The sequence below is a fragment of the Zophobas morio genome, unplaced genomic scaffold (assembly GCF_036711695.1).
Source record: "Zophobas morio isolate AGI-343-1 ecotype UQ-CSIRO unplaced genomic scaffold, CSIRO_AGI_Zmor_V1 ptg000006l, whole genome shotgun sequence".
In the NCBI taxonomy this organism is placed as follows: domain Eukaryota; kingdom Metazoa; phylum Arthropoda; class Insecta; order Coleoptera; family Tenebrionidae; genus Zophobas; species Zophobas morio.
Window position 1 is genome coordinate 1,518,024 of NW_026972111.1, and position 23,758 is coordinate 1,541,781.

The 23,758-nt window shown below is 33.5% G+C and overlaps 1 protein-coding gene and 1 long non-coding RNA gene across 2 annotated transcripts; one reads left to right on the top strand and one right to left on the bottom strand.

Annotated features, from left to right (window-relative positions):
- On the bottom strand, window positions 1-21,314 carry LOC135123304 (C-C chemokine receptor type 3-like). The gene is made up of 3 exons (XM_064047835.1): window positions 21,265-21,314; window positions 1,021-1,289; window positions 1-975 (listed from the first exon to the last, which is right to left on the bottom strand). The coding sequence occupies exons 1-3, from the start codon at window positions 21,266-21,268 to the stop codon at window positions 88-90; spliced, it is 1,161 nt and encodes a 386-aa protein (XP_063903905.1). The 5' UTR covers window positions 21,269-21,314; the 3' UTR covers window positions 1-87.
- LOC135122962 (uncharacterized) lies at window positions 1,807-2,211 on the top strand. The gene is made up of 2 exons (XR_010279506.1): window positions 1,807-1,989; window positions 2,052-2,211. It is a non-coding gene; the product is annotated as an uncharacterized LOC135122962 (long non-coding RNA).
- Window positions 21,315-23,758: the final 2,444 nt, after the last annotated feature.

The window sequence follows — 23,758 nt, forward strand, 5'->3', positions numbered from 1 at the left end:
TTTTAAGTATTACTAAGTTAGAGCTATATTTTGCTATAAAAATATAAATACAAAAGACCCTCGATTAATACACATAAACCTCTTTAATCAGTACCTTTCCTCTTTAAACCTCACTGTCGACCTCTTCCTATTTTCCCACTCCCTCGACCTCTTCCTCTTCTCAAAATCTTCAATAACAAACGGATTCTCCGTCTCGAAACTCTCAAACTCCCCCCGCGAACAACAGAAGCAACAAATCTCCAAAGCAAAACTTTCGATTTTTCGCCAAACCTGAACCGTCACATTGAAAAAAGTATAAAGCAGAGGATTCAAACAACAATTGACAATATGAAGAGCCATAAAACTAAAACTCATGTACCACATTTCCTTCCGAGTCGACAGCGCGGTATTGAAAGTCTTCAAAATCTGTATAGTGAAGTACGGCAACCTACAAACTATAAAAACCACCATCAAGGCGACGATTATCTTAAAAGTCCGAATTTTTCTCCCGACTCGAATTTCCTCTTGAGTTTTGGGATGGTTGACAGTTTTAACCTCTGAGGACGTGCTTTCTTGGGTCGATTTTTTATTGAAGATGGTGGATATGGGTTTTCGGTGTTTCCAGACTAGAGCGGCGATGCTGTTGTAGAACCAGAGGAAGACGGAGAAGAGAGGGAGGAAGATGATGATGACCATAGCGATGTAGTACTTTTGCAGAGACTCTTTGATTTCGCCACTCATCAAACAGAAATGGACGTTGCACTTGGTTTGGAACTTGTAGAAGCTATACATGGGGTACGAGATTGCAAAAGATAGTACCCACACGGTGCCTGTTGCCACGAAGCAAAAACAAGGCGTGGGGTCCCACCTTTTCCCCAAAGCGTGCACCACGTTTCGATACCTGTCCATGGCAATCATCGTCAGGGCTACCGAGCTCGCCAGAACCCCCACCATCTGACACATAGGGAGGAATTGACACAGGAAGTGCCCCAGAGGCTAAAACGAACTATTACTAAAGACAACTAAACCACGGGTACTCACCCAAGCCATTGCTTCTTGTACGAAGGTGTTAATGTTGATGGTAGCTATAGCTGCGGTGCTCAAAATGTCCGACAAAGCCAGCGAAATGATGCACGTTTTTTGAAAAATTCTGCAATTTCTTCTGGAGATGGAGTAGATGGCTGCGATGTTACCGATGACAGAGGGTACCGTGACTATGATGAACAGGCACAAAAATGATCGTCTGGTGGTCGCTTGGAAGAGGGCGAAACCGCTTAAGCCATCGTCGGTTTGTGGTGAGATTGTGGATTCTGTTGTCGAAAACATGTGGATTAAAACTGGGGGCTGATGTAATCTGTGCGATGATGGTGCGATCAATGCAGTTATTTAATATAGATTCATGTAATTTTGCTTAATCTGTATGTAAATATCGGAAACAGTGATTTGTTGTTTTGGGGTATCGTCGAGATATCGGCGATAATGGAGATAATTGGTGATCAGACTGGTGTCAGTCCGCTGGAAGTTTGTTTTGTTCTATTTTTAGAAATGGGGGACCGTTTTACCACATTGTAGTAATGCTCCATCTAGTTAAATTAACTTAAAAAAGAGCGTTTATCATCAGTGACTAAAATTCCAAGAACTCAAACCTAAAATTAATTAGACATCCAGGTACGATAATTCGCCACAACAAAGCATTAAAAAATTCATTATTAAAGCCAGGATATGAATCAGTAAATATTTTCTTCGTTAATATACTTCACACTCATTAATTCGAACCGTGATAAGGTTTAGCAAATACGTATATAAAGGAGCAAAAATTGTAAAACTTCAGTCAGTATTCAGAAGTAACCAGCTAAACAACAAACAACACACCAACAATGAAGATGTTGCTCCAAAGAGTTTCCAGAATCGTCCTCACGGTGGTCGTTGTACTGATACTGGCCGCAAGTCAAGAAAAAGCTTCTCCAAAGCACTGCTGTGGTTAATGGCTCCTCGAAAAAAAAACAACAGGTAATATACAAAATTTACTTTCTTGGATTTTTTTGTGTGATTCTGTGGTGATAATTTTTCAGGTTACTTTATTATCATCGACAAAGCAATATCACTGCCATTCCAACATGTACCCTAATTTCATAAATTTGGTAATTGATATTTAGTCTCGGTTAGAAACTACTGGAAAATGCGTTCATTATAATTATGGGATTTAACATGAAATAAATACATTATGCATGATTTGTGTTTTATTGATTCATTTTTAACGTTTCGCAGCTTGTAGAAAGTGAAAATGACTGGGATGTACAGGTTTAACTTTTTTGTTTTTGAAGATAGGTCCTTGATTCTTTGGTCAAATTTGTATCATACTGAAAGAGAAGAAATGAAAACAATGATTAAAATTTTCGAGAAATATGTAAAAAAAAGGAATTAGAGGTGAATGTGGGACAACAAAAATGGTGGCGTTTGGGAAGAAAGTAAGAAAGATGAAGGAAGAGTGGGCATGGAGAGGGAAGAAGATTGAACAGGCGAAAGAATTCCAGTACTTAAAGAGCAATAACTCAGATAGAGCGCATATTCAAGAAATGGTCCGAAAAGCGAACAAAGTGATAGGAATAGTATGGGGAATAGGAGAGAGAAAATTTGGACATGATTAGAAGAGAAGAATGATGATGTTTGATAGTTTGATCAAAAGTGTATTTATGTACGGAGCTGAGATTTGGGGATGAAGGGAATATGAAGAAATAGAGAGAGTGCACGAAAACTACTTAAAATGGACATTGAGATCGGAAAAGTATACGCTGGGGTATATAGTGGTAGAAGAAACAAAAAGGGAGAAAATGAGAGTGGAAGCGTGTAAAAGGGCGGTTGGATTTGAAGAGAAGTTTAGTGAGAGAGGTGATTGTAAAATATTGTAAGAATGTTGGAAAGAAATAAGAAAGGATGGGGGAAAACATGTCTGGAACGAAAGAGGCAAGTATTATGAAGGAAAGGGATATGAATGTGAAGAAATAGAGAGAATGAGAGAAATGGGAAGGAGTATGAAAGAAGAAGTGAGTGTAAGAGATAAGCTAGAACGCAGATCGAAAATATCGGAGTCTAGATATAATGCAGAGTATAGAAAAATAGTAAAGGATGAAGTACCAAAGTACATACACAGAGAGAAAATAAAGGAGAAAAGAATGATGGCGAGATTTAGGTGTGGAAATGAAGAGAAAGAGAATAATTTTTGGATGGATGAAACTGACAGAAGGTGTGGGATATGTTGGAGAGCGAAAGAAACAATAGAGCATATGCTGGAAGGATATGAAGGATTGAGAGAATCGGAGGAAAGTAGCGAAGAAGTGCTAAACGAGGATGGAACAGGACTCGACTGGATGAAACAAATACGGAAGATAAAGGAACTAAGGCAAGGGGTTGGCAAGCAGAAAGAATAGAACAGTTACTATTATAAATAAAACTCGAATACCTATTTATTTTACTTTATTTATTTTATTGATTTATTTGTATTTATGTAAATAGATTAAGTTAACTTGCACCCCTTCTGGGAATCTTATTAAGCCTGTAAGGCGAATAATAAATTAATACTGCTACTATAAAGGAAGAAAAACCCGTTTGAAATATAAGGTGCAGATCGAATAATTTATAAAAGGAAAATAAGAAAATGTTCGTTTTCTCACCAACGGTTTAACAGAATTGCCAAAGATTCTAATAAGACAATAGAATTGTATTAAGGGTGGTCACCAGAAGGAAGAGGGGGTGGGTGGGCTTGCCTATTGTTTACTTTTAAAAGACACTGTAGGAGAAAGCTAAATTTAAGCCCGCCCACCCACCCGACCTCTCATTTTTTTCTTATGAAATAAGAAATAAAATTTATACCAAATAGTACAAAAAAAAAGTTACAATTAGCGTGTTTTTTACAGCTTAGTTTCTATCAGTTACATACCATTCCCAGTCTGCAGAAGAACATATTATAAACCACGCCCACCCACCCGCCTCCATTTCGATGATTAATTTTATAAAAAAAAAGTAAGTACTACTAAAATTTACTGCAGCAGATAGAAGACGAAATTTATTGTTTAACTTTTTAAATATAGAAAATTGAAAAATTATTGATAAACTGTCCAAAATTTTGGTTGATTTAGACTACTTACACTTGTATTTTCCTTATTACACAATCTGTTTTTTGAATTTTTATGTGACAAGCTATTTACGTGTGTTCTACCTACATGTAATATAGGGAATAAAACATCACTACCACTCTAAACGAAGAAAATAACGTTTCAAATATAAAGTGTAGATCGAATAATTTATAGAAGGAAAAAAACAAATGTCTTTTCTTTTCTCACCAATGGTTTAACAGATTTGTTTATGATGATGTTTATTAACGGTCAAAAAAAAAACAATTACAATAATAAAAACATACAAAAGTTACAATACTAGATTAAAATCTTCCTGTGGATCGATGATTTAAACCTGGTGTAAGAAATTCCCACAAACTCAATTTCATTATAGATAAGTGTTAGTCTAGCAAGACGACTAACAGGCGATTGAAACGCGTACAAAGTACGATGATATGGAATTCAAAGTAAGTGAGAATTTCTTACTTGACGAGATGGAACATGTATCATAAATAAAATTAAAATATTTGAACAAGTAACAATACCAGACAATACTTTATAAACAAAACACATATCAAACATTATTCTTCTCTTAGAAAGTAACGTAAGCCCAAAATAACTTATTATCATAGTATAATTATAGCTATTGAAAAATATTTTGAACTTATAGCACAGAAATTTGACGAATTTTTTTGAATGTTTTCAATTCTTTGACTGTGCATCTTATAATAAGGAGACCATATAGTAACACCGTATTCGAGGATCGACCTTACAAAAGATGAAAACAAAACAATAAAAGATCTAAGATTTGTGAACTCACTACAGGTTCTTTTTACTAATCCTAACATTTTATTTGCTTTAGAAACAATATTATTTATGTGAAAAGTAAAAGAGAGTTTACTATCAATAGTAATTCCTAAATCACAAAAACTGGTCACATTTTCAAGAACAATAGAAGACAATGTATAATTATAATGTTCAGAACATAATTTGCGACTAAATCTTAAAACCTTACACTTAGGTGTGTTAAATTCTAGTCCATTTTTCTTACACCAAAATTCTAAAAAGTTCAAATCAGATTGTATCATATGACAATCTGAGGGGCAAGTAATTTTTTTAAAGATTTTTAAATCATCTGCAAATAGTAAAAACTGACTAGATTTTATAACATCTTTGATATCATTTATAAATATAGAGAAAAGCAAAGGCCCTAAATGGGAACCTTGCGGAACACCAGAAGATGGAATTATACATTTTGATTTAAACCCATTTATAATTACAAATTGCCTTCGACTACTTAGATATGAATCTATTCATGATAGTAAAGGATCACCAATTCCAATCTTAGCCAATTTTAATAGTAGAATACGAATATTCACCCTATCAAAAGCTTTTGCCAAATCAGTGTAAATACAATCAGTATCGTAACCATTTTCCATATTATTAACTATATAATTAGTAAATATCATTAAATTAGAAGTTGTCGAATGCCCTTTAAAGAAACCATGCTGTTCATCTAGGATGATATTTTTTACATGGAAAGACAAAATGTCACATGTAATTGAATCAAATATTTTCGCTATAGGTGAACCAATACTAATAGGTCTATAGTTTGAAATATCACTACGATGACCTTTCTTATAAATAGGTGTAACATAAGAGATTTTCCATAGTGTAGGAACTTTGGATAATTGTAAAGATCTTTTATATAAAATTTGTAGGGGAAAACATAAATTGTGAGCACATTGTTTTAAAAATAGTGATGGAATACCATCTGGACCTATTTTAACAGAAGAATCTAAGGAAAGTAATTTAGACAAAACAAGGTCGGTGGATATTTCAAATGAATTAATATCAACAAGATTGTCTTTCCAATTTGATGAACTCATATTAACATCAGTATCAGCTACCGTATATACAGTTTGAAAATAAGTAGCAAACAAATCTGCAATGGATTTAGAAGAATCAACTATGATATCACCTAAGAACATAGAACAGGGGAACCCCACTGTATTAGATTTTGATTTCTTGACAAATGACCAAAAACCATTACTATTAACAATAATATTCTGCTCAACACTTCGAATATGATTTTTCCTACACAAGTTCATAGCCAACCTACATGTACGTCTAAGATCACAAAACTTTACGTAATCTGAATATAATCCAGTTACCTTAAAATTCCTATGAGCTTCTTTTTTTTTCACAATAAGAGATCTTGTATGGGTATCAACCCAATAAGGAAAGTTGTTCTGAGTTTTTTTAACAACAATAGGAACAAAACGAGTTATAAGAGAATTTATGTGAGAATAAAAATAATACATACAATCATCAAGATGAGAAAAATTTTCCATGGTAAACCAATCAATTTGCTCCAGGTAGGTATTAATTACATCAAATGACGCGTTCTTAAAATCCAAATAAGATGTGTATATAGTATGATCTAGTAAAGGCAAGAATATGTCACTAATTTTAATAATAAAGGCAGGATGATTTATATCTTTCGGTAATAAGGATAAACATTCTTCAATGATAAGTGCAGTATTACTAAAGCTTAAATCCAAAATTACATCATTTCCATTCAATATAAAGTTGTATTGAAAAAGACCACTCACAGCGAAATTGTCACAAATTAATTCTTCAATCATTGAAACAACGTTAACAGGTATTAAATAATTACAATTAGTATCACTTTTCCAGCTCAATCCAGGCAAATTGTAATCACCAACAATACATACTGTAGTTTCAGGATAATCAGCAATTAAGGAATCAACCAAAGATATATGGTCAGAATACACAGCTAAGGGTGAATTAGGAGGAAAATACACAGTTCCAATTATAATTTGAATGCCATTAAACGAGATTAGTATCCAAACTTCTTCTCTTTGAAGAGTATCAATTTGCAGTAAAGTAGAAGGAATATTCTTTATAACAGCTATCATTACACCACCACCACGTTCTTTATTCGTCTCTAAAAAGGATCTCTCGTATCTATCATCTATAATTTCCCCAATAAAAAATGTGTCATTAAGCCAAGTTTAAGTTAATGAAATTATCGGATAGTTCTCACACAATACATTAGAATATAAATCACTGATTTTAGTTCTCAACCCTCTAACATTCTGATAATAAATAGTTAACTCTGAGTTTGATGATCTGGAGTTTTTTGAAAAGATTTGCCGAAGATTGTAATAAGACAGTAGTATTTTCAATAATTAACAATATTAAGAGTGGTCACCAGAAGGAAGAGGGGTGGGTGGGCGGGCCTATTGCTTGCTTGTAAAAAAAACTCTCTAGGAAAAAGTTAAATCTGCTCCCACCCACTCACCCGTCTTCTCATTTTTTTTATGAAATAAGAAATAAATCTTATAACAAATATTACAACAAAAAAGTTACGATTAGGGTTTTTTTACAGCCTAGTCTCTATCCGTTACATACCACTCCCGCTGTAGAAGAACATGTTTTTCCTAAAGTTTGCCTAAAACGTCTATTTCGCCATTTTTTGGGCTTAAGTTGGAAAGAAATAAGAAACGAAGGGGCAAAACATGTTTGGAACGAAAGAGACAAGTATTATGTGAAGAAATAGAGAGAATGAGAGAAATGGGAAAGAGTGTAAAAGAAGAACTGAGTGTAAGAGATAAGGGTATAGATAAGCAAGAACGCAGATCGCGAATATCGGAGTCTAGATATAATCCAGAGTATAGAAAAATAGTAAAGGATGAAGTACCAAAGTACACACACACAGAGAGTATAAAGGAGAAAAGAATGATGGCGAGATTTAGGCGTGGAAATGAAGAGAAAGAGAATAATTTTTGGATGGATGAAACTGACAGAAGGTGTAGTATATGTTGGAGAGAGGGTGAAAGAATAGAGCATATGCTGGAAGGATGTAAAGGATTGAAAGAATCGGAGCAAAGTAGGGAAAAAGTGCTAAACGAGGATCGAAGAGTACTGGACTAGATGAAAGAAGTATGGAAGATAAGAGAACTAAGGCAGGGGGTGGGCAAGCAGAAAGAATAGGACAATTATATTATTATTTAAAACTCGAAAATATATTTTATTTATTTTTATTGATTTATTTATAATAATAATATTAATAATAATAATAATGTTTCTTAGTACATATAACAAAAGTCGTTGTACAAGTCACAAATTCAATACAAGGCACATTACATACATATGGATTTTTATAACTTTAAATCAAGTCAAAACATTGGATGGGGGCACAATTACTGAGGTAACACTGAGGAATTCATAATAATTGTAAAATGCATTTTTGATGAGATAATCTGATATTTGTCTCTTAAATTGCTTTATACCAAGATTTTGAGTACTTTCTGATAATTTATTGTAAAACTTGACAGAATAATAATAATTGAATGACTGGTTTCTTTTTAACCTTACAAAATTTGGAAGAAGTGCAGCGTTGTGACGCGTATTATACGAGTGAATATCTTTGTACCTCATATGATTATTGATGTTAAGTTTAAGATGTAGCAGTGAATTTAATATATATATTGACGGCAGGGTTAATATTCTTAAGGATGTAAAATATGAGCGGCAATCATCCCTATAAACTATACCAGCAAGAATTCTTATTGCTCTGTTCTGAGCACTTGATATGATACTTTATTTTTAAGACTCCTTAACACAAATAAGTTTTTGCTAATTCTATTGGCCAGCTCGTCGCCGTGAACTTTCCAGGTTAGTTTTGCATCCAAATGTATCCCAAGGAATTGTGCTGAAGTGGTGAAATCGGGTGGAACATCGTTATTTTTTAAAGAAAACAACACAGTGGTAGTTTTATTTGCGTTCAAGCTGAGGTCGTTTTGTCTGAACCAATCCTCAGCCCTCGATTGCGTCTCCTCTCTTTTGACGCAGATAGTCTCCGTCGATGTTGCTTGGTTTATTAGGGTTGTATCGTCTGCATACAAGATAATTTTTGAGTCTATACTAGAAGATAGGTCGTTAATAAAAATAATGAATAAAAGGGGCCCCAGGGTGGATCCTTGTGGCACACCTTTTCTGACAGGAAGACAATCGGATAATTGTTCCTTATATTTGACAATCTGGTGTCTATCTTCCATATATGATCTAATAAGTTGAATGCTAGACGGTACCAAGTTATAGGCTGTCAGTTTTTTGAGGAGAAGTTTATGCGAGACGCAGTCGAAGGCTCTGGGCAGGTCCAGAAAAGACGCAACTGCAATTTTACGATCTTCGAAGCACTGAGATATAAAATTAACTAACTCCTGAACAGCATTACCAGTGGAACGGTTTCTCCTAAAACCATATTGTGAGTCAGAAAGTAAAGCCTGTGATTCAAGATAAGTACAAAGTTGTTCAAATAGAATTTTCTCTAATATTTTGCCAAATAGGGGAAGTAATGAGATAGGTCGATAGTTAGATGGATTATTAGTATCACCCTTTTTGTATACTGGTACAGTGACCGCTGTTTTAAGACATTTGGGAAAGACGCAATATTTTATGCAAAAGTTAATAAGTTTTGCAAGTGGAGGTATCAGCAAGTCCTTTATACTTTTGACAATTTTCACATTAAGATTAAAGATATGAGAAGAATTACTATTTTTCAGGTTATCTATGGCTCCTCTCACTTTTATGTGTGACACTTCTTTAAAACTGAAACTAGGGCTATTAATCAAGGAGTGAGTAGACTTACTTGCTATATCACAGAGTTCAATATCACAGTCATTATTGCTTTGCGTTCCCAATTTTGAAATTTCATTTATAAAATAGTTGTTAAAATCGTCACAGGTCATATCACAGCTTAATTTTTGACTATTAACACTTTTATTGCGAGTTTCGTTGATAATTTTCCACATAGCCTTGACTTTATTACTTGCAGTAGAGATGAATTTTTCATTACAAAGCATTTTCTTTTCATTTATTTTGTCACGATATACTTTCCTAAACGAGTTTTTTGCTGACTTGGTTTGTTCACTCCCAATTAGATTATTTATTTCACATAAATGTTGTAATGTTTCCCGCATTTGAATGAATTCACTATCAAACCACTTTACAGTTTTGTTGTTGTTAGGTTGACGCTTGACTACTTTTAGAGGGAAGGCTTGCCCTACATGACCTTCTATTAGATTTACAAATTTTGTGAACAAGTCGTTAACTGAATTATTATTACTGCATAGCTTAATGAAGTCCCAGTTGATATTGGACACTGACTCGTACAATTTGAATTTACCAAGAGCAGTAATTGGCCTATGTTTAATAAGCTGTGTTTTTTGTTTGTTTTTACTAGACGAAATTAACACTTTAATTTTGATGCCTCTATGATCTGATAGGTGTAAATTCCATGGACTAATTTGAAAAAGTGCGTGGTCTAGATTTGTAAAAACGTTATCCAGACAGTTGTTATTTCTAGTTGGAAATTCGACTAAGTGAAAAAGCCCATAAGTTCTCATAAAATCTAATAAGCAGTCTTTTAAGAGGTCTTCTTTGTCAAATTTTACATTAAAGTCACCAGTCAATATTATGTTGTTCTTTAATGTGTTAATTATACCAAAAACTTTTTCTAAAATACTCAAAAATTTGTTCAGATCTCCAGAGGGTGATCTATAGACATTTATCACATAAATTTCTAGGTTATTCATATAAATTCCAGATCTCACCATGTTTCTCAATTGAGAGTTGTTCGAGATTTTGGAGACGAGTGCAAGAAACCTCAGCGTTCCTCATAATCATTGTGCCCCCCTGTTTCGTTGAGTTTCTGGAAAAATAAGACTCAGTTACAAAATTATTGACACGTATTTGGTCAGCTTCTACTGCCATCAACCAATGTTCACAAAGGGTAAGGAGGGAGAAGTCATCGTGTGCTACTGCTGCCTCAAATTCCGCTAGTTTAGCCCTCAGTGATTGGATGTTGATTGACAGAATGTTCAAATAGTCTTTTACCTCTAAGGCAACGCGGTCTTCTTTAGTATCCGATGAAAAAAACGATTGACGCAGCTGCCAGGAGGCCAGGTTTCAGGTTTCATAGCTACGTCTTGGTCTTTATGATCAATGATTACTTTGAAGCTTGAATATAGGTCCGGATATCTTGACTGCAGCTTTTCAACTCCGAAAGTGCATATATTTGACATGCAGAGGTGATCTTCGATATCCTTTGTAGTCGTTGAAGGATTTAGTCGATACACGTGGATGAAGCTTCTTCGTAGGACTGCTTTGAGGGTACTATTATCCACCGATCATCCAATTATCGGTTTGTTGGATTCTCTGCGATGCCTTTTTTTGCTTTTGACTTTATTCCAGTTATCGTCTTCATTCTGCAATGTCTTATTATTGTCCAGGTTTTCGTTATCGTCCTGAAGTGGCTCCTGGAGTTCGCTATAACCACGAAGTGTTTTCTTTACTTTCTTATCTTTATCTCCTTGATTTGGTGTTTTGGCTTGATTAGATGGCGAGTCTTGCGTTTTTTTCTGTTGTTTATCGTTGGTGTTTTTGAGCGGGAGCAGCTTACTGTTTTTGACAATTTCATTAATTTCTTGTGATGACGTTTCTGGATTATGATTATTGGAAATTCCTTCCTCCTGCTTAATTATGATGTTATTTAGCAAGGTTATTTGCTTGTGGAGTATGTCCAAGTTGGCACATAAACTTTTTGTGTGCAAGTCTTTCTCCTTCAGCAGTTTTTTAGATACTTATTTTCTACCTTTGCGGTGTCAGAATTCTCAATTGCAGAACTAAAGGATTCATCATCCAATTCGTTGTCGGGGTCATTAATTGAAGCAGCAACTTCTTCTTGGGCGATGCTGTTGGTCATTTTCTTCTCTGGCAATGTCGTCGGAGTCACCTTGGAACCACAGCACATAACTTCACCAGGAGCAATTCCCACAACATCTTTAAGATATTTAATGCACCCTGGATGAAAAACTGCATTGCACTGTACACATTTTGGGCCTTGCGTTGGAATATTGCCACACTTTTTGCACATTTTTGTAGCGTTCGAGTTACTTTTGAGCTGTCCCGTCACGGTCGCCATCTTGACTATGTATTATGTCGATTAAGTTAATTTGTATCCCTACTGGGAATCTTATTAAGCCTTTAAGGCAAATAGTAAATTGATACCACTACTTTTTGTGAGTAATTCAATTACTTGTAAGAAATTACCAAGCGCAATTTTGAGGGGATATCATTCTAACGAACGAGTCATTCTAACAGGCAGTTAAGACAAAGATTTTAAAACTGTTAATGATGATTTTTCTCTTGTAACGTGCTCCAACAGGAAAAAATACTGTCAGTCGCTACATTCTGTGTGATAAAAATTGAGAAAAGCGCAATGATTTATTCCAATTTATTTCATGTAATTTGTTCAGGACACGGATTTATTTTATTAATCGAGCAACAGATAACGTTAGATTCGTTTCCTGTAAGTTGCTTCATTGCTAATGTGAAAGAAAAATCAAATGTCTATTAAGAATCCATTCGTATAGAGAAAAATTGCCTGAAATATCTTTGCCGCCTGAACCAGTTCTAGCGAAATGAAGTACTTGCCAGTCGCTACGTTTTCTGAGTGGAATTTTCGGTCTATTTTCAGAATGTAATATCTCCGTTATTATAACGCAAGGGCAATTTTGTTAAAAACATTTTATGATCATATTTTTCTTTTAGTGTTATGGTCAATAATTCCTCTTTTTTTTAACGAAAATCTCAGCAGCACGGACGTGGCATATGTCATCCAAGGTAAGTAAAGCATCACGAAAAAAAATACATGTACTGTGAAAATGTGTGCATATTTTAGCATTTCATTTGCATATTTTATCATTTCCAGTGCATATAAATGCGCATATTTTAACAAAATTGTGTGCATCTAAATCCGCTCTTTTCCTGTTCCATTTTTAGTACCTATTATAGAGCCGAAAAAAATACTGTTGGGAGATCATGATACAACGCTAGATTTTAAATTTAAAAGAACCCGTGTGGTACCGGACACGCAAGCCTGCTCAGTGCAACAATGGAGTTATCACTCCCAAACGACTCCTCGCCAACGAGCCCCCCCATCCCGTTTTCGTCCCCTGAATTATTATCTCGGCACACCTGGTCCGCCGTACCACCCGCAATAATATAAATTACGTAAGCCGCAACGAAATGATGGTATTTTTGACCTTTGTTGTGGACAGTTTCACGTTACAACGAAATAATGGATCGCCTAACGAGCCTCTGCATTTGTCAAGTAATTTAATCGCGTCTCCCTCTTTCACACCTTCGGAACGGCGGTAATCCGACGTTTTGACCGCGTGCGACATTTGCATAAATAACTCCGCGATTGTTTAGCGTTCTGTTTAGAGAATTGGCGGCTGCGTCACCGACTCTCATTTGAATGTATAAAACGAACCAGATTTGCGCGGGTCGGGCTCGGGAGCCAGAAGTGCAGCGAACAAAAGTCGAACAGTAGGCTGGATTTTGGTTCAATATTGGACCAATAAACCGTTCAGGATGTTTAAGGTTTTTCTGATTGAAATCATATCTGAAAGGGCGAAAACAATATGTAAATGTTAATGGGCATCGTTTTAAAGAAATCAAAGTTTTATCAGGTGTACCGCATACCTATTTTAGTAACCAAATTAGTCCCAACCATTTTCATTGTACGTACAATCGCACGCAAATGTTTTGAGCCTATGGGCGGATCGTTTTTGCCTGCCCTCACCGAAGAAGGCGGTCCAAATCCTTCAAGGGCAGAATTTGTAGGTAGGCTCAAACTACAACGAAATTCACATTTTACCCTATAAAATTTTATTGACAATAACGGGACGGACAGTAGTTATATATACATTTGATAAGAAATATTTATGGATCACACCAGTTCTCTCGAATTTGTCGGAGAAGATTTAGTAGGTAGCTGTTCCCATAAAATAATGGTCACTTTCGTTCGTGAGTAACTATGGTCCGGACATGAATTATTTTGCTTTCTAACATCTTTCGACCAATTGTTCCGTATAAAAAATTTCATCACTTTTTCAAATAAAATACTCTAAAAAAAAACGATATTGTCGTTGAGTGACATGTAACTGGCATAATAATGAAAACGTGCCATTTTTGTTAACTGATATTTTTTTCATAAATGTCGCAAAATTATTAAATTTGTCTAATCATCCCCACCAATAATGTGATGACGTCACTTCAAATTTATGCATAGTAAATGGGTTTTAAATTGTATACAGTAACATAGTCCTACACATGTAGTTTATGACTCCGTGTTGAGTTTTTATCCGAAACGTCCAGATTTTTGGAAAAAAAATCAAAATTATAAAACAATATTTTGCAATTTAATTTAGAATTTGCAAAATGGAATACTTTGAAATCTTGCAGATGTTTTAAAATCATGATAAACATGATACATTTTTAATTAAAATATATTTGCTTATCCCCTCAAAAAAATTTATGACGTCACCTCAAAATTTTGAAGAATAAATCCTATCTTAAATGTATAAAATATGATGAGTTTTATACTGGTGATTTATCACTGCATTAATATTTTTTAGATTTGGTTATACAAGATGTCTCAAAAAAGTTAATGACTGATTCAATTTATTTTATTGAAGAAATCAAGAATAGCAAAACTGAATACTTTGAAATATTGTAGATGTTTTGAAGTTTTTGTAAGCATGGTAACTCTTTTGATTAATCAAATATGCGCAATATCAAAAATCGGAAAAACGGAAATTCACTAATGCAAAAAACAGAAAATCGAAAAATACAAATCGTAAAAATCGAAAATCTAAAAATGGCTAATCAAAAAATCGAAAATTCAATGAATCAAATACCTAGGTCGATATAAAAGTGGAAATTCACAAACCTCAAAAATCGAAAAATCGAAAATTGAAAAACGGGAAAACTAAAAAAGCGAAAAGTCAAAAATTTGTAATATTGAAAATTAAAAAAATCAAAAACAAAAATAAAAAAATCGGAAATTAAAATAATCAAAATATATAAAGTAAAAAAAAATTGCAAAGCCTAAAAACTGAAACGAATAGAAAAATCGAAAAAGCAAAAAATTGGAAAAACAAAGATTCGAACAATCTAAAATCGAAAAAGTGGAAAATCGAAAATCTGAATAAAGAAACTTGGAAATTCTGAAAATTGGAAAATCGAAAACCAAAAAATCGGAAAGTAACAAAATTGAAGGCTAACAGTTGAGAATGGAAAAATTGAGAAACCGAAAATTCTAAAAATCGACAATGGACAATGGAGAAAAATCGATGAATTGAAAAATCGAAAATTCGACTACTGAAATTTTCTAAAAATCGAAAAATCATATAACTGAAAAATCCAAAATTCTAATCATCGAAAGTCTGAAAACTGAAAATCGAAAATTCTGAAAAGCGGAAAATAGAATATCGAAAAATTTAAAAGAAAGAAAATTGAAGTCTAAAAACCGAAGAATGGAAAAATTCGAAAAATCAAAACCGAAAAATTCAAAGATTTAAAAAGAAAATCGAAAAATTTGGAAAATCGAAAAGTAAAAAAATTGAAGTCTAAAAGCTGAAAAATGGAAAACTGAACAATCCAAAATTCGAAAATCAAATATCGAAAAATCGAAAATTTGATATCAGATATGCGAAAAACAGAAAATCTGAAAATACAAAACTGGAAAATCAAAAATCTAAAAATGGAAAAACCGAAAATCGAAAATTCAATGAATCTAATACGTAGGTCGATCGAAAAACTGGAAATTCACAAATCTGAAAAATCGAAATTTGAAAATTGAACCGAGAATTGAAAAATCAAAAAACCGAAAAATGGAAAAATCAAAAATCGAAAAATAGGAAAACCGAAAATTCGAAAATTCATAATATTGAAAATTCTAAAAATCGACAATTCAAAAATCAAAAAACTGGAAAAAAATAATCGAAAAATCGAAAAGTAAACAAATTGCAAAGCCTAAAAACTGACGAACAGAAAAATCGAAAAATCGTAAAATCAAAAAGCGGAAAATCGAAAACTGGAAACTGAAAAATCGAAGATTGGAAAATCGAAAAATCGAAAATCGGAATATCAACAAATTAAAAAACCGTAAAATCGAAAAATTAAAAAATCGGAATCCAAAAATGAAAAAAAACGAAAATTCAAAAATCGAATAATCCGAAACTAAAATAATAGAAAAGTGGAAAAGTAAAAATTGCAAAGTCTCAAAACTGACGAACAGAACAATCGAAAAATAAAAAAAAATCGAAAAATATCTAAACATGGAAAATCGAAAAATCGAAAATCGGAAAATAGAAAAACCGAAAAATCGAAAATCGAAAACTCGAAAATTCGATGAAACAAATACTCGAAAAAGCGAAAAGTAAAAAAATTGCAAGGCCTAAAAATTGAAAAATCAAAAAATCGAAAAAATTAAAATCGAAAAGTGGAAAATCGGAAAGTAACAAAATTGAAATCTAAAAGCTGCAAATTGCAGAACCATAAAAACTGAAACAAACAGAAAAATCGAAAAACCACAAAAGCGGAAAAACGAAAATGGAAAAATCGCAAATCGAAAAATCGTAAAATCAAAAAATGGAAAATCGAACAATCGAAAGTTGAAAAATCGAAGGTCGAAAAATCGAAAAATTTTATGATTAATGGAAAATCGAAAAATCGAGAATAGAATAATTAAAAAACCGGAAAATTGAAAAATCGGAAATCGAAGAATTAAAAACGTAAAATCGAGAATTCAAAAATCAAAAAAATCGGAAAGTAAAATATAATCGAAAAATGCAAAAAAAATTGCAAAGTCTAAAAACTGACGAACAGAAAAATCAAAAAATCTAAAAATGGGAAGACGAAAAATCGAAAATTGAAAGAATGGCAAATTAAAAAATCGAAACATCGAAAAATCAAAAAAACGTAAAATTAAAAAATCGAAAAACGACAAAACTGAAAACTCGAAAAATCAAAATACCGCAAATTTGAAAAATCAGAAAATTAGAAAATAATAAAATCGAAAAGTTGATAGAAAAATGGAAACTGAAAAATCTAATTCGATGAAACTGTTGGTCGATAAAACGAAAAATCGAAAATCGGAGCGACCTTTTTTTGAGACAGGCTGTATAAGTAAATCTAAAAAATATTACTGCAATGATAAATCACAGGTATAGACTCATCATATCAAATTTTACGATGACGTCATTCATTTTTTGGCGAAGATAAGCAAATACATTTTGATCGCGGCTTTGAAAGTATTGTTCGACTTTCGTTCCATTCCAAAATTTACTCTTTGTATATTTCAGTGGTCACAACGAGTTCACTAACTACGCTGAAGTATCCAAAGATTAAATTTGTCACGGAAAAGATGTCGGAAGTAATAAATTATCCTATCGGTCGAAGAACGTTCGGTCCGGTGTTACACCTCGACCCAAGAGAGACCGCAGTAAAGGATAACAAATGGAACGGATAAAATAAAGCGTCAAACATGATTGATAAACTTTAAACCAAAATTAAGAAGTTTATAAACTGAACATTTTTTTTGCTTTTTGAAATGTAGTACACTTCAAAAAATGTCCGTGACTTACTTTAATGTGAATGCTATAACTATGGTCGGCACAATTAGACCTAATATTAGTGTGATTTTGAGCATATTCTCGATGTTATTAGACAAGGACAGGTTTTTTTTTTCTAACTAATTGACAAGATTTCAAAGTATTCAGTTTTGCAATTCTTGATTTCTTCAATAAAATAAATTGACTCAGTCATTATTTTTTTTGAGTTACCCTGTATGTATAAACAAATCCAAAAAATATTAATGGAATGGTAAATCACAAGTATAGACTCATCATATTCTGAACATTTTAGATAGGGTATTTATAAAATTAAAACTAATTCGGAGTAAGTATTTATAAAATTAAAACTAATTCAGGGTAAGAATTTGGTCAACACGTAAATTTCGTTGTAGTTTGAACCTACCTACAAAAATGATCCGCCCATAGGCTCAAAACATTTGTTACCGTTATTCTTGTCCCCTTATCGCCCAGTCTTGCGTTAAAATCCCCTCCTGTAAGTATTTTTTCATTTCCTTTTCTATGTTTATCTTGGTTTCCTCCATTTTCTTGCAATAAACGATTATTATTTCCCATCGATTGTTATCCAGCTGTATTATGGCACTCTAATCATTTATATATATATTAAAAAAAAAATTCAAAAAATGTGGATCTACATTTTTTCTCATTTTCATTAGCAACTTGACATTACACTGATTCGAAGAGTAATTTCGTCAGTTAGCTCCTCTTTCCACTACTTAACGAAATTTACATTCAAGCACGCTCCATTATAGTTTCACGAAATTCCATCCTCCTCAAATATTAACTGCTATTTTTCACATTTATAGGAATAATTAACTCTTGCTGGTTGTTTTTCCGAAATGGGTCTAAACCCATTTATAGCCGCCAATTAGCGCGTTTAGCTCCCCGCTCTTCTTTTTTCGCACCCAGAACCACGCCATTACCATAAAATCTCCCCTTCCAGCTGATCAGGCGCATTTACCCAAATTACCCCTAATTTGCGGTGCCACTCATCCATCATCTCACGTCTTCATTATCGGCAAACACCCATCCCGGCCACCGTCGTTTTACGATCGATTTTATGGGCGAACCGACGCGAATTAATTACCATCAGGAGCAACGTCGGGAAAGGGAGAAGGCGCGAATTTGGAGCTCGCGTGTGGTCTTCCCATGGCTATGCGATGTTTTATTTATCGGAAACGGCCAACTTTGATCGATACACACGGCAAAATTTGCGAACAACTTGACCATATAGAGAGATGAGACGATGACAGATAAATCAAAGACGGCGGGTGGAGGTTTTTTAGCGGTGACGTCACAAGCGCTGGGCGCCCGCACTCAAAAATATGTCGCCGGCAAAAAACGTCGGGACCACGGAGAATATTAATAATAAGAGTATTTTTCCGAAAAACGATGTCCGTTTTTCGCCGTTTTGGGCACCGGTTGGCGCGTTTTGCGTGAGGCGGCGGAAATAATTGGGCTTCGATAGGTGGAGGCGACGGGCGGTAATTATGGGTTGAGGAGCAGGCTGGCGTTAAAGTGACGGACAGGACCGAATTTTGCGCAAATTGCCGACGATTTTTTGGCCTTTTTCGGAGAATATTATTCAAATCTCGAAGAATAGTGTTAGGTCTTGGCTTAGAACTGCTTGTGTTCGTGTTGTCTTTTTTTGAAATCGTCTAATGGGCAGGAGGTATTAGCGAAATATTGAAACTGATGCTACTCCGGCCCCAGTAAAGAGGAACTAAGGTGACGTATTATTACGATATTATGCAAATAGTGTTGTATGTAGGCTTGTTGAAAATTATTTGCCATTTTTTTTGTTCGTTTTTTTTAAATGACAATATGATAGGGTGTGTATACTTGGTACCGGTGTCTGACTAAAAAATAATTGTTCGACAGATGGTCAAGGATGGGTTATCCCAAATAAAGCAGTTTATTCTCAATTTCTCGACCGAATTTTGGAAAATACATTTTCTAAACAATCTTGAGAAAATCTCGATGTTAATAAATATGAGTATTTTATTTTTGTTCAAAAACAAGTTTTGCACGTCTAAAATTGATGTTGTAGTCAGTATAAACACCTGTTTTAATAGGTTTTCAAACTGCTTTTCCAAATTTGTCAGAAGCGACTTTTAAGTTAAAAAATAACTTAATAATAATAATAATAATAATTTCTCCATTTTACAAAATTAAAAATATAATCCAGTACGTACATTAATGGGAATAAAAAAACAAAGCTATTTAACTAACAATAATAACTAATAAAAATAATTTAAATAAATCATATAAGAAAGTTTAATGTTCTTTTAAAAGCGACTGAATGTGAATTAAAAATATCAAATTTTTCATTTTTTCCAAACAAATTTGCAGACTCCATCATTCTTCTAAGAGGATGGTTAACTGACATATTAGTAGCGACGGTAACGGTTAGAAAAATATTACAATTTCTGGTGCTTCTGCTGTTTATGCTTGGAATTCGAAAAGTTAGTTTTGTGAGAAGGTCCATACTGTCAATTCTACCATTCATAATGGCATGTAAGGTGCAAAGATCCGCTATGTTCCTACGAGCTTCCAAAGATTTCATTCCAAGTAGGTTTAACACCCACCCGTATTCACCCTGTTGATGATAATGTTGTTCTTTAAATTCAATTGTTCGAAGGAACTTCTTCTGAACGCGTTCCAGAAGGACAATGTCAGTCTTATATATTGGGTACCAAATAGGAGAGCAGTACTCTAAGTTGGAACGCACCAACGAAGAATACATCATCTTCAATGCATAGGAACTCATATCTTTACAGTGCCGCCAAATAAATCCCCACATTTGTATAGATTTGTTGGATATGTACTGATAATGATTCTTAAATGAAAGTGTAGAATCAAAAATTACACCAAGGTCTTTTATTTCGTTAACCGACTCGAGAATAGAATTACCAATATTATAATCAAATTTTATAGAAGAATTTTTATTACAAAAAGTAATGTGACAGCACTTATATAAATTGAGACTTAAAAAATTTAATTCACACCAATGAAAAACATTATCTAAATCTGCTTGTAATTCTTGGCAATCTTTTACAGACGTAATTGTTTTAAAAATTTTGAGATAATCGGCATAAAAAAGAAACTTGGAAAATTTAAAGCAACGGCTTAAGTCATTAATAAACAAAAGAAATAAAATTGGGCCACAATGGGAACCCTATGGAACACCCCATGTAACTTTAAACGGATCGGAAAGATAGTTGCCAATTTTAACTTGTTGCCATCTGTCTGTTAGAAATGAAATTAACCAATCAATTGTAGACTGCCTGAAGCCAAGTTTATGCAGTTTCAAAATAATAACATTGTGATCTACTCGATCAAACGCTTTCGCAAAATCAGTATAAATAGAGTCAACTTGGGCTCTCTTTGTAAAAGACTCGTTGAGAAATGAATAATAATCCAATAGGTTAGACAAAGTTGACTTGTTTTTGCAAAAACCATGCTGTTGATTTGTAAGTACCCTTGAGGCTATCCACTGGAGTTGTTTTGCAATAATGGACTCAAAGATTTTAGGAATACTTGACTGGTTACAAACACCTCGATAATTTTTACTTCCTTTCGATGACCATTTTTAAAAATAGGTTTGATATAACTCAATTTCCATATTTCGGGAAACTTACCCATGTTCAAAGATTTGGTAAATACTACAAGCAATGGCACAGATAGGGTGCATACACACTTTTTTAAAAATAAGTTGCTCAAGCCATCAGGGCCTGTAACAGGAGAATTGTTAAGAGAGGAGATTGCATCGAATATGTCCTTGATCCCAACTGATAAAGCCACATCTAAAACTTCATCAATAAAATAATCATTCCACTTTAAATTGGAAGAAGTGTTAGTGGTGTAAACAGATGAAAAAAATTTGGCGAATAAATTGGAAATTCCTTTGCCTCCAGTCACTGATTCATTTAAATACGACATCTCGCTTGAACCATTATTGTTACTGGTCTTCCTCTCACGAACAAATTTCCAAAAAAATTTAGGATTGCTGATAATAGAAGCATTAACCTCGCTTACATAAAGTTTGTAAAGTTTTTTAGAGAGTTTTTTTACATTGAGATCTTAGACTCTTAAAATACAAATAATCTTGTAGATTTCCAGATTGTTTAAATTTAGTATGTGCTTTAATTTTCTTATGACATAGAGTTTTCAATTCTGAGTTGAACCATTTAGGATATCTGGAAGGTTTTGTCCTTATAATTTTTCGTGGAATGTAAGTTTCCATACCAACACTTAAAATTTCGTAGAAAATTGCTACCATTTCGTCTAATCCAAGACCTTCGAAGCATTTGTCCCAGCATATGGAAGCAAAATAATCATTTAGAAGAGGATAATTGCCATTCACAAAATCGTACACACAAAATTCCGTTTCTAAATTTTCAGTTTGTGCAATAGATATCGACCAAGAGTAGGAAATGTGGTGTAAACTATCACCAAGTATAGGATCAATGGCAGGAATGATTTCTAAATCAGTAATATTGGTAAAAATTAAGTCAAGAAAAACATTTCGATCGTTAGGAATTGTATTTAGTTGAGAAAAGTTTAGGAAAGAATACGTATTTAGAACAATATCATAGCAGTCATGATTAGAACAGGCAAACCTGTATGCGATTGTACCCTTTTCTGCCCATTTAACACGAGGTAAATTAAAATCACCTGCAATAATGAAATTGTAGTCAGAATATTTTTGAAACACATTCTCTACGTCTTTGCAATGCGACTTATATATATTGAAATCAGACGCAGGAGGAATATAAACACCAGCAATAATGAAACTAGACCCATTTGTTCTAAAACTAATAAAAAGACTTTCCACTAATTCGCCTACGAAAATAACTGAGGAATTTAAACATTTTTTAACCGCAATTAGTATACCCCCGCCTCTAGATTTGGTGCTTGTTTTTATATTACGATCTGCACGGTAAATGTCAAAATTATTGAGAGGAATTTCTTCATTTTTAATTTTGTTACTTAACCAAGATTCAGTTATTATAATTATGTCATAAACACACGCATTAACATTAACAACAAATTCATCCAATGTAGATCCTAGTCCGCCAACATTGTGATAATAGCAACTAATTAGTTTTTTGAGCTACGAGTTTTTCTGGACGTGTTATTCTTAACAATATATGGATTATTATGCCTATATCGCAAAATTAAGTTCGATTCACCTTTTGCAGCTCTATCTTTCAATTCTTTTTTGACGATGTTTATATGTTCTCTTTGTTTAGTTGTTAAATCGGGGCGAAAGTGTCGGTATCGGTTATTATTACTTTTATTAGATCTTAATATTTCTCTCGCATCATTTTCGTTTTCATATACAATTTTGAGAGGACGATTATGATTAGCCTTAGAAATTCCCAACCTAAAGATTTTTTTTTTGGTTTAGGGAAGGTCCCTAAAGGAGTTAGAATATCTTCTATCACTTTAAGATCATCATTTATTTTGTCATTAGAAGTCGATGCAAGAGATTCAGGTATCTTAAATAGTAATACGTTGCACGCTCGTTCTTTACGTTCTTCAATTTCTTCTAACATATCATCAACACAGTTAGAATTAGTTGAAGTTTCTCCCATATTTCGAACATGAGCAATTTCATCTTTCAACAACTTAATATCATTCTCAACTGCCGTAACTCTATTATCAATTTGAATTAAGTGTTCATCCATCTTCTTAAATAATTCTAACTACAAAACTTCAAACTGATTTTTTATAAGAAGCTCTATTTGAGGGAGAGTTGCTGTTTCATTAAACACTTAATGAACTATTGAAGGAATTCTATAGTTCTCCTTTGACAGCCATATTAAACTTGCTCAAGATCAAAATCGTTGATCTAGAACTAATCAACTGGAACCACCTATGTACAACGCTAACAAAAACAGTTGTCGTTAGAGAAGATTTGTCTTCTCTCTCTTCCGCATCAAATTTTATTCCACAACTAACATTTCGATTCAAAACGTTTAGAGAATTTGACATCTTCATTTTGCTAAAATGGTTAGATTGTAAAAGATCCATATTTAATTTAGACGCAAATTGCAGCTCAAATTTGCCTTCTTCTTCACAAAAATCTTTAATGTGTTGCACGTCAACCAAATCAGAAGTTGGTTTATA

What these genes read in the sequence shown, in the direction of transcription:
- LOC135123304 (XM_064047835.1), bottom strand. An exon ending in TACAAGAAGCAATGGCTTGG is followed by an intron (nt 976 to 1,020) that starts GTGAGTACCCGT and finishes AGTTCGTTTTAG; the next exon opens with CCTCTGGGGCACTTCCTGTG.